The following is a 12,215-nucleotide window of genomic DNA, read 5'->3' as shown; positions in this document are numbered from 1 at the left end:
TACATAAGCACAAACCCCCAGTTAGTACAGAATGTACACAACAGCCGTCTCAGTCCGCATGCAAGAAGCGCCGCCATTTTGGCTACAAAAGGGACAGATGAACAACTTACGAATAGAGACTCAAAATTCTGCACATGTTTTGAAGCTACCATACAATTATTTCCATTCCTCTGCTGGAAGAGATTGATTTCAGATGTTCCTACCTTTGCCAGGGTCAGGCCAGTTAGCAATTAGCATCTGTCCACCAGTCATAGAGCTGTGCAGCATGGAAACAGACCCTTTGGCCCACCTTGTCCCTGTTCACCACGTTGGCACACTGGGCTAGTCCCATTTAGCCCTAGTCCTTTAAACCCTTCTTATCCTTACATCTGTACAAACATCTTTTAATTTGTAATTATAGCTTCTGGAGGTTCCTCTGGCAGCTCGTTCCAGATACGGACTACCCTCAGTGAAAGAATTGCCCCCGAGTTCCCTCTTAAGCTCTCCCCTCAAACCTCTGCCCTCTAGTTTTAGAAACCCTCTGCAATGGGGAAAGGACTGAGAGCGTTATCTTTATCCATACCCCTCATGATCTTGTACACCTCAATCAGGTCATTCCTCATCATCCCACACGCCAAAGAAAAATATCTCAGCCTATTTAACCTCTCCCTATTAACAGTGTGTAGAAAGGAACGGCAGATACCGGTTTATACTGAAGATAGAGACAAAGTGCAGGAGTGCTAACTCAGCGGGTCAGGCAGCATCTCTGGAGAAAAAGGATGGGTGACGTTTCGGGTCAGGACCCTTCTTTGGCCTGGCACCTCCCCACAAGCAAGCCCAGTTAACATCCTGGTGAATCTCTTCTGCGCCGTTTCCAAATGAATGACATCTTCCAACTTAAAAGGTCACTTCATGTTGTTGAATAATACCTCCCTTAATTGTTGATATTATATTAGGTGTTCCAGTCCACATGTCACAATAAGAATCTGAGCAGGAAAAGAACACGCTGCCCTTGAGCCTAATCTGCTTATCTGGCTGATCTGTTATCTCAACTCACCATCCTGCCCCATCGCTGTAACTTTGGTATTAAGAAACCTACCAATCCCAATCTTAAACTTACTCAATATCTGAACATTCAGACTCCGCAATGAACAATTTTCCCTCCCCCCCCCGATGAAATTCCTTAATTTAGTCGAATGACCAAATTGGTATCCTGTAAGAAAATAACTGCAGATGCTGGTACAAATCAAAAGTATTTATTCACAAAATGCTGGAGTAACTCAGCAGGTCAGGCAGCATCTCAGGAGAGAAGGAACGGGTGACATTTCCGGTTGAGACCCTTCTTCAGACTGATGTCAGGGGGGCGGGACAAAGGAAGGATATGGGTATCCTGAAATTGGTATCCTGAATTTGTGTGCAATTCCACTCGCCCCATTACAAAAAGGATATGGCGGAGTAACTCAGCAGCGCATGCAGCATCTCTGGAGAGCATGGATAGCTGATGATTTGGGTTTGGACCATTCTTCAGACTGATTGTGGTAAAAAAATTAAAGGAGATGTGCGGTTCAGATTTTTTTTTCACAGAGGGTGGCAAATGCCTGGAACGCTGTACCAGAACGGTAGTGAAGGCAGATACGATAGTGGCATTTTTTGGAGTCACTTGGATATGCAGGACATTGAGGGATATGGATCCTATGCAGAGGCGATAAGTTTATCTTCCCATGTTTGGCACGTTGCGTGCCCAAGGCCCTGTCCCTGTGCTGCACTGTTCTACCTTCTATAAATCAAATTATAGATTTTTCCTCAGGAAGGCAGTATCTAGAGGCTAACCATAAGGCACAAGCCCAGGTCTGATCACCCTGCGGTGGGCCTGCCTCGACTGAGGGTGTCTTGTGATAAAAGGCCGAAACACCCAGTGACGTTGAGGTAACACAACTGAAGATGTGTCTGAATGGTAGCAACATCACCTAGTGGTCATCCCCAAGAACAACACCAGTCAATTGTGGTGCAAACCCTAGGGATTGTAACATCCAGTCCTACTAATCAATCTGGAGGAAAAGGATAGGTGACTTTTCAGATCACAACCCTTCTTCACTCAAGAATTACTCACTTCAGACTCAGGCTGAAGAAGGGTCCCGACCCGAAACGTCACCTATTTCCTCCTTAGATGTTGCCTGACCCGCTGAGTTACTCCAGCACTTTGTGTCTCTCGTACAAACCAGCATCTGCAGTTCTCCGTTTCTACAGGAATTCCTTACGTCTACTGCAAGATTTTCTATTTGTCCCGCTGCCTATTTGCTTGTGTTATTGCCCAGGTCTGAATCCTTCCAGCAGTTGCTGCAGTTTCTTTCCCCCCCCCCCCCCCCCCCAATTTTAAGCTTGAATAATTTGCAGTCATCAAATCATCCCGCTAAATTCTGTCCTCCAAATTTTTCTGAACGCCAGTATCTCCATTCTACCATGGAACCAAAGTGTCTTCCCTTCTACAAAATATTTTCTGTCCCTTCTCCAGGAATTTCCTGCAATACGTACTCCACTGTTCTTTAAGGCTAGCATTTGAGCACGTTGCTGCCGTGCGGTGTACCAAGATTTATCACCAGTGTAGTCAATAGATAATGCAGCCATGTGCTTCCAGTGATGGATGGGATACCAACCACACTGCATACGAATGAAAGACTGGAGCGACTAGGCTTGTATACACTGGAATTTAGATGGATGAGAGGGGATCTTATCGAAACGTATAAGATTATTAAGGGGTTGGACACGTTAGAGGCAGGAAACATGTTCCCAATGTTGGGGGCATCCAGAATCAGGGGCCACAGTTTAAGAATAAGGGGTCTGCCATTTAGAACGGAGATGAGGAAAAACTTTTTCAGTCAGAGTTGTGAATCTGTGGAATTCTCTGCCTCAGAAGGCAGTGGAGGCCAATTCTCTGCAAGCATTCAAGAGAGAGCTAGATAGAGCTCTTAAGGATAGTGGAGTCAGGAGGGTATGGGGAGAAGGCAGGAACGAGGTACTGAATGAGAATGATCAGCCATGATCACATTGAATGGTGGTGCTGGCTCGAAGAGCCGAATGGCCTACACCTGCACGTATTGTCTATTGTTTTACAAGCCTTAATGTATATAGGTTCAATCTTCTTCATTATTACAGTATAGAAGTTGAGAGGTCATGTTGCAGTTGTAAAAGACGTTGGTGAGGACACATTTAGAGTATTGTGTTCAGTTCTAGGCACCATGTTAAAGGAAAGATGTTGTCAAGCCGGACAGGATGCAGAGAAAAGTTATGAGAGTGTTGCCAAGACTGGGGTCTGAGCTATAAGGAGGTTGAACAGGCTAGGATTCTATTCCTTGGAGCACAGCAGGATGAGGGATGATTTTATGCAGATGTACTAAATAATGAAAGGAATTGATCGGGTAAACACAGAGGCTCTTGCCCACAGCAGGGGAATCGAGACCCAGAGGACATACGTTTAAGGTGAGGGGGGGGGAAAGATTTAATAGGTACCCGAGTGATAACCACAAAGGGCGGTAGGTTTATAGATCGAGCTGCCGGAGGAGGTAGTTGAGGCACGTACTATCACAATGTTTAAGAAACATTTAGACAGGTACCATGGATAGGATGGTTTTAGAGGGATACTAGACCAAGTGGACCTGTTGGGCCCAAACCGCTCCTGCATTGGTGCAGCACCTTCTCCTCCCCCCCTCTTTCCTCCCCCCCCTCTTTCCTCCCCCCTCCACTCCCCCCCTCCCTTCCCTCCTCCCCCCTTCCCTCCTCCCACCCCACTCCATCCCCTTCAACCCCCCTTATCCTCCCTCCTTCCCCATGGAGATAGATTTAAACTTTGAAATGTGAATAACTTTAAAAATATTACACCGATTTCAATGAAACTTCTTCCATTAGCACCAAAGGGACGACGGCGAGTAAGGTGGGCCTAAAATTGCCGCGCTATCGTGTACCGTTTTGGTTGTACTTCAGGAACAAACAAACAAACAAATGTTTTAGTATATAGATGGGCCAAATGCAAGCAGATGGAACTAGTGTAGATGGGACATGTTAGTCGGTGTGGGCAAGTGTAGATGGGCATGCTGGCCGATGTGGGCAAGTTGGGCCAAAGGGCATGTTTCCACACTGTATGACTCCATGACTCTAAGAGCAGTGTAAGAAATACCTGGAAACACAACCCCTTTATGGAGAAAGTTTTGACTGATATAGCATGGAAGCAGGCCCTTCAGCCCACTGGGTCCATGCCAACCATTGATTACTCATTCATCTAGTTCTATGTTCTCCCACTTTCATATGCAATCCTTATGCACCAGGAGCAATTTTACAAAGGGTCAATTGAACAAAAAAGCCTTCACACCTTTGGAATGTGGGAAGAAACCGGAGCACCGGAGGAAACCCACTCAGTCACAGGGAAAACGTGCAAACGTTTAGGATCGAACCAGAATCTCAGGCGGTGATGAAACCAGCCGTACCACTGTGCCACTCTTTATGTGATCAAGCAGGTGCTAGTTTTTTTTAAAAACAGCTCTGAGGAACTCCCGGAGCAGTGTACTGGGGCTAAAATAAATGGCCTGCAAGAATCATAATATAAAAATAGGCATCCATCAGTCAGCAAGATCAAGGCTGATCTTCTACCCACTGCCCTGTGAGCTCCCCCTAACGGCTAAGCATTCAGAAATCTACCGACTTCTTGTCCACAGACTCAGAGACAGATCGCGCACAATCCCCAAGGCAGATTATTCCAAAGATACACCCCCCCCCCCCCCCCCCCCCACCCCCCGCTTAGAAATTTCAAGGACAGCACGGTGGGCCGTAGTAGAGTTGCTGCCTTACAGCACCAGAGACCCGGGTTCGGTCCTGACTACAGGTGCTTGTCTTTACAGAGTTTGTACGTTCTCCCCGTGACCTGCGTGGGTTTACTCTGGGATCTCCGATGTCCTCTCACACTCCAAAGACGTACAGGTTTGTAGGCTGATTGGCTTTGCATAATTCTACATTGTTCCTAGTGATTAGGATAGTGTTAGTGTGCAGCCATCGCTGGCCAGCACGAACTCAGTGGGCTGAAGGGCCTGATTCCACACTGTATCTCTAAACTAAACGAAATCAGTCCAAAATGGTGCTTATTTTGTGCACTCTGGTTATAGACTCGTTGGAGTGTAGGAACATTCGTCCCTTTTATAAGAGTCAGTAGGATTGTCTCTCATTCCTCCAAACGTTGGAGAATCCAGCCCAAGTCTCCTCCAACAGTTCATCAGTGGTAAACCCACCATCTCAGGGATCTGCCTGGTGAAATAAAAACTGAAAATGCTAGAATAACTCACTGGGTTAGGCAGACTCACAAATGAAATGTTCACTGCCTTGCTTTCCACAACTTCAACCTGACCCACTGAGCCTTTCCAGCATTTTCTGTTTCTGAAGGGAAAATCTGAATAGCATTAGAGCAAGATAAAGTCCAGTAAAGTCCAATCAAAGATATTCTGAGGGACTCCAATGGTGTAGATAGTTGCTCAGGATTATTCTTTAGTTGTTGATAAGATGGTTCAGTTCCCTGATAACAGCTGGAAGAAACTGTCCCTGAATCTGGACGTGTGCGTTTTCACACTTCTATACTTCTTGCCTGATGGAAGAGGAGAGAAGAGGGAGTGACTAAGGTGTGATTATGCTGGTGGGCTTGCCGAGGCAGAGTGAGGTGTAAATGAACTCAATGGAAGGGAGGTTGGTTTGTGTGATGGTCTGCGCTGCATCCACAATTCTCTGCAATTTCTTGCTGTCTTGGATGGAGCTGCTCCAAAAACATGCTGTATTTTTCTGAGGAAGACCACCAAAATGACACTTCACATGTCGTCTCACCAAGGCCCAATATAATTGCAGTACCTTATCTTTATTTATTTTCACGCACACATCCTTTCATAATGAAGGCCATCCCAGTTGCTTGCTGAACCTACGTATTACTTTTCAGTGACATTTACAAACATTTAAATTACTTTGAATATCAACATTTCCCAATCAGTTAAAAAAAAAACATTTCCTTGTTTTCAATGGTTCAACGGTGCTTTTATTGTCACATGTGCAAAGTGCAAACACAAGGAAATTATTTTCTTACAAACAGTCCAGTAGAGTATTGTCATTTCTAAGCACATCCCCGGTTAGCAAATTGTACAGAAATAGTGTGGTGCCATGTTTTGGCGCCATTTTGAGAGTCCAGTGCACTCTCTAGGTATTATGAGTGGTGCCCGTTCCAGGCGAGCCCCAGGCTGCTGCAGGGCTCCAGCCGTCACCTTCCCTTGGCCGGACGTGCGGGTCGACCAGCGAACCAACGTCCCTCTCCTCGCCGGTCCACCTTGATGTTCCCCAGAGGACCCTCCCACAGCCGACCTCGCGGGCGCGGTAGGCCAAACCCCGGTTCCCTCTCCTCTCACACCAGTCTCACTATTCGCCGGTCACGTACATTGGCGGCGGCTGTACCCACCCAGTCTCTGGTCTGCGGGGGACGAGCACGAGTCAGCTCGACGGACTCCGCCTTCCATGCCATAGTCTGCTGGCTCCCGTGTTTGGCCGGAAGGAGAGGGGGGGGCACCTGCTCAGTAGCTACCCCCCTCGGTGCTCTGGGTGATTCTGCCTCTACACCCAGTGCTCTGGGAGCTTTTGTGTGCCACGTTGGGTAACCTCACATTCCTTCTCGTTATACCCATCATGAAACATAGAACAGTACAGTACAGAAACAGGATCTTCAGCTCACATGCTGGACATGATGCCAAGTTAAACTAATCTCCTCTGCCTGCATATGATCCATATCCCTCTCCATGTGCCTATCTAAAACCCTCTTAAACAGCACTATCATATCTGCCTCCATAACCACCACTAACAGCGTTATCAGTCATCCATCACTTCCTCACTAAAATAATGCCCCACACATCTCCATTGCGTTCAGAAATACACGTTGGCCTTCATCACGAGAATGATCCTGGGAATGATTGGGTTAAGATATGAGGAGTGCTTGAAGACTCCGTGTCTGGATTCACAGGAGTTTAGAAGGATGAGGGGACATGCCATTGAAACCTACTGATAATGAAAAGCCCAGAGAGAGTGGATGTGGAGAGGGTGTTTCCAGTAATGGGGGAGTTTAGAACCAGAGGGCACAGCACTCAGAATAAAAGGACCTACCTTCAGAATGGAGACATTGAATTTCTTTAACCAGGGGGTGGTGAATCTGGGGAATTCATTGCCCCTGAAGGCTGTGGAGGCCTTTTTAAAGCAGAGATTGAGAGATTCTTGATTAGTAAGGGTCAAAGGTTATGAGAAGGCAGGAAAATGGTGCTGGGTGGGAAATATAGATCAGCCATGATTGCTTTTCCTTTAGTTGCCTTGCTAGTTCCAGCCTGTTTATTCCCTTGCACTGCTCTGTCTCTAAAAAAATAAAGATCAGCCATGATTGAATGGCAGTGTAGACTCAATGGGCTGAATAGCCTTATTCTGCACCCATATTTTATAGTCTTTAAACTTTGCCCCTCTTACTTAAAACTATGCCATCTAGTCTTTGATATTTCCACTATGGGGACAAAGTTTTCCTTATTTACTCAATCAATGCCTCCCATAACTTCACATACTCTTTTAACTTGACTCTAACCCCTTTGCATACTCCTCCGTTATCACAATCCTGCACACTTTTGTATCAGGAAGGTTGGAACAATGACATTTGCTACCATTAAATAGTTGATATGGTGAATAGCTGAGGCGGAAATCGCTGATTCTTTAGCTGCCTTGCTAGTTCCAGCCTGTTTATTCCCTCTCTTTGCTCTGACCTTTCTGTCATGGGCCTCCTCCAGTGCCATAGTGAGGCCCACCGGAAATTGGAGGAACAGCACCTCATATTTCGCCTGGGCAGCTTGCAGCCCAGTGGTATGCACATCGATTTCTCAAACTTTAGATAGTTCCTCTGTCCCTCTCTTCCCCTCCCCCTTCCCAGATCTCCCTCTATCTTCCTGTCTCCACCTATATCCTTCCTTTGTCCCGCCCCCCTGACATCAGTCTGAAGAAGGGTCTTGACCCGAAACTTTACCCATTCCTTCTCTCCTGAGATGCTGCCTGACCTGCTGAAGTACTGCAGCATTTTGTGAATAAATACCTTTGATTTGTACCAGCATCTGCAGTTATTTTCTTATACTTATGTATACCCTCTCTTTGCTCTGTCTCTAAAAAAATGATGTGCATCCACGCTATTTCCCCTCATTCTCCTCTTTGCATTGCATTTATGTGTTCTATCCCCCTCAATGTGTAGGAAGGAACTGCAGATGCTAGTTTACACCGAGGATAGACACAAAATGCTGAAGTAACTCAGCAGGTCAAGCAGCATCTCTGATGACACAAGAAGAAGGGTTTTTACCCAAACGTCACCTATTGTTTTTCTCCAGAGACACTAGCTGACCCGCTGAGTTACTTTAGCCTTTTGTGTCTATCTCCATCATGATTTTTACACCTCTATAAGATCACCCCCCAGCTTCCTGTGCACCAAGAAGGCACTCTGTGTCTGCCGCAGGAGTGTGTGATGGGACAGTGTAGTGGGTCCTTCAATTTGTTTAGGAAGCAACTACAGATGCTGGCTTGCACCAAAGATAGACACAAAATGCTGGAGTAACTCAGTGGGATAGGCAGTATCTCTGGAGGGAAGGAATGTGTGATGGGACAGTGTAGTGGGTGCTTCAATTTTTTTAGGAAGCAACTGCAGATGCTGGCTTACACCGCAGACACAAAATGTTGGGGTAACTCAGCAGGACAGGCAGCATCTCTGGAGAGGAGTGTGTGATGTGATGGTGTGGTGGGATTTTCACTCCTTGTCTGACCCCGGGAGTGTGCGATGGGATGGCGTAGTGATGGACACTACCTGAGGAGAGTGTGATGGACACTACCTGACCCGTTGAGTTACTCCAGCCTTTTGTGTCTATCTCCATCATGATTTTTACACCTCTGTAAGATCACCCCTCAGCTTCCTGTGCACCAAGAAGGCACTCTGTGTCTGCCGCAGGAGTGTGTGATGGGACAGTCTAGTGGGATCTTCAATTTGTTTAGGAAGCAACTGCAGATGCTGGCTTACAACGCTGACACAAAATGCTGAAGGAGTAACTCAGCGGGACAGACAGCATCTCTGGAGAGAAGGAATGTGTGATGGGACAGTACGGTGGGATCTTCACTCTGTGTCTGCGTCTGGGAGTGTGTGATGGGATGGTGCAGTGGAATCTTCACTCTGTGTCTGCGTCTGGGAGTGTGTGATGGGATGGTGTGGATGGAGCTTCACTATGTGTCTGTGAGTGTGTGATGGGTTGGTGTGGATGGAGCTTCACTCTGTGTCTGTGAGTGTGTGATGGGATGGTGTGGATGGAGCTTCACTCTGTGTCTGTGAGTGTGTGATGGGATGGTGTGGATGGAGCTTCACTCTGGGTCTGCCCCTGGGAGTGTGTGATGGGTTGGTGTGGATGGATCTTCACTGTGTCTGCGTCTGGGTGTGTGTGATGGGATGGTTTGGATGGATCGGTGTGGGTGGATCTTCACTGTGTCTGCCCCTGGGTGTGTGGTGATGGGATGGTGTGGATGAAGCTTCACCCTGTATGTAACCCTGTTCTCCCCCTTCCCTCTGCCCTAGGGAGCGGCGGCGAGTGCCAGGAGGCGGCGAGGAAGAGGAGGAAGGGCAGCGGCAGTGGCGGCCTGTCCCCAGGGCCGATCTCCGGCCTGTCCCCCGGGCCGAGTCCCGGCCTGTCCAACAGCCTGTGGGTGCAGTGCGAGCCGCGCCTGTCCCGCAGCCACTCGGACATGTTGTCGCCGCCGGCCGGGGGCGGGGGTCGCGTCAACCCTTTCTCGGGCCGCGACGACCTGAAGGGCGGCAAGACCAAGCTGTACGACTCGCCCAGCAAGTCGGTGATCTCGCTCAGCTTCGAGCTGCCGCCGGTGCCACTGCCCAGCAACGCCGCCACCCGCTGCCACCGCCGCCGTATGCCCGCCACCCCGCTGCTGCCGCTGCCCACCCGCGGCCTACCTGCCCCGCTGCTGCTGCAGCTGCAGCCCGCCCGCCGCTGCCGCTCGCTGCCCACCTCGCCCGAGCTCCACCGCGGCGGGCCCTTCTTCCGCCTGGAGCGGGAGGCGGAGGACCTCAGCGACGAGGAGGATGATGAAGGTGATGTTGAGCTGCCGGAGCGCTCAGGAAAGGCCGAGGCCCCCTGCGGCGGCGACGACGCTGTTCCTGTGAGGCCGAGAGAAACCCAGCGCCATCTTCCCGGCGCCGGTCCACCCGAGCATGCGCACACGGAGGCGGCCGGCGGGCTGCCGGGCAGTGCGCAGGCGTCGACCGCGGTCGCCGGCCCTCCGCTGGACAGTGCGCAGGCGTCCGAGAAGACCGCCGGCGCCCCGGGGGGCAGTGCGCAGGCGCCGGCGGGAACAGTGGTGGCGGCGGGAACAGTGGTGGCACCCAGTGCGCAGGCGCCGGCGGGAACCGTGGTGGCACCCAGTGCGCAGGCGCCGGCGGGAACCGTGGTGGCACCCAGTGCGCAGGCGCCGGCGGGAACAGTGGTGGCACCCAGTGCGCAGGCGCCGGCGGGAACCGTGGTGGCACCCAGTGCGCAGGCGCCGGAGGGGACCGTGGTGGCACCCAGTGCGCAGGCGCCGGCCGGTCCTGGAGGGGTCGGGCTGGCGGCCAGTGCGCAGGCGCCGGTGTCGACGGTCGGCGTGCGGGGCGAGGCCGCGCAGGCGCAGGAGCCCCCGGCCTGCGATGGCGGGCAGGAGCCCGAGGAGGCGCTGCCGTGCCCCGGCTGCTGCCTCGGCGGCTTCTTCTTCCCGCCCGTCTGTCTCCGGCCCGCTGCCGCCAGGCCCGCCCGCTACCGCAGCCTCAGCTGTGAGTCCGAGCAGGGCCCGCGTCACATCCCGCAGGCCTAGCCCGGCCCGGCCCGGCCCAGCCCAGCCCAGACCCGCACAGACAAGCTGCTCCCCTGGAGACCCCCATCATCACCATCACCCCCTGCCCCATCAACATCAACATCATCACCATCACCCCATCAACATCAACATCATCACCATCACCCCCTGCCCCATCATCACCCCCTGCCCCATCAACATCATCACCATCACCCCCTGCCCCATCATCATCATCACCCCCTGCCCCATCAACATCATCACCATCACCCCCTGCCCCATCAACATCATCACCATCACCCCCTGCCCCATCAACATCATCACCATCACCCCCTGCCCCATCAACATCATCACCATCACCCCCTGCCCCATCAACATCATCATCATCACCCCCTGCCCCATTAACATAATCACCATCACCCCCTGCCCCATCAACATCATCACCATCACCCCCTGCCCCATCAACATCATCACCATCAACATCACCCCCTGCCCCATCAACATCATCACCCCCTGCCCCATCAACATCATCACCCCCTGCCCCATCAACATCATCACCCCCTGCCCCATCAACATCATCACCCCCTGCCCCATCAACATCATCACCATCAACATCATCACCCCCTGCCCCATCAACATCATCACCATCAACATCATCACCCCCTGCCCCATCAACATCATCACCATCACCCCCTGCCCCATCAACATCATCACCATCACCCCCTGCCCCATCAACATCATCACCCCCTGCCCCATCAACATCACCCCCTTCACCATCACCCCCTGCCCCATCAACATCACCCCCTGCCCCTTCCCCAGACACTTCCCTTCACCATGAGACCCTTCCCCACCTCCATGAGACCCTTCTCCACAACATCAACATGAGACCCCCACAACATCACCATGGGATCCTTCCCCATCTTCATGAGACCCCCATCACCATGGGACCCTTCCCCATCACCATGAGATCCTTCCCCATCTCCATGGAGCACTTCCCCATTGGCATGGAGACTCTTCCTCCACCATGGAGATCCCCACCACCATGGCGACAATTCCTCATCAACATCACCATGAAGACCTTTCCCACATTTCCATGGAGAATTGTCCCCATCAACCTATTCCCATCCGTGCAGGACCCACGGCACATCACGAGCCGTGGCCCGGAGAATGAACCTGCTCCCCTGGAAACCATTCCATGCCAACATCACCATGGAGACCTTTCGCATCTTCATGGAGACCATTCCCGACCAATATGACCTTGGAGACGCGTCCCCATCACCCATTAACGCGATCCCAAGGAGAACCTTCCTCACCACAGACACACTTCCTCACAA

At 50.9% G+C, this 12,215-nt stretch overlaps 1 protein-coding gene across 1 annotated transcript in view; it reads left to right on the top strand.

The window, feature by feature from the left end:
* Positions 1-11,024, top strand: part of LOC144611919 (dual specificity testis-specific protein kinase 2-like) — a 138,879-nt gene extending 127,855 nt beyond the window's left edge. The window contains exon 10 of the mRNA XM_078431248.1: positions 9,623-11,024. Coding sequence (XP_078287374.1) covers positions 9,623-10,905 — 1,283 coding nt within the window. The 3' untranslated portion in view covers positions 10,906-11,024. The remainder of the gene's footprint in view (positions 1-9,622) is intronic.
* Positions 11,025-12,215: the final 1,191 nt, after the last annotated feature.

Source organism: Rhinoraja longicauda, chromosome 3, assembly GCF_053455715.1.
Source record: "Rhinoraja longicauda isolate Sanriku21f chromosome 3, sRhiLon1.1, whole genome shotgun sequence".
Lineage (NCBI taxonomy): Eukaryota > Metazoa > Chordata > Chondrichthyes > Rajiformes > Arhynchobatidae > Rhinoraja > Rhinoraja longicauda.
Note: the sequence above shows the minus strand (reverse complement) of the source record. Positions and strands in the feature narration are given on the sequence as shown.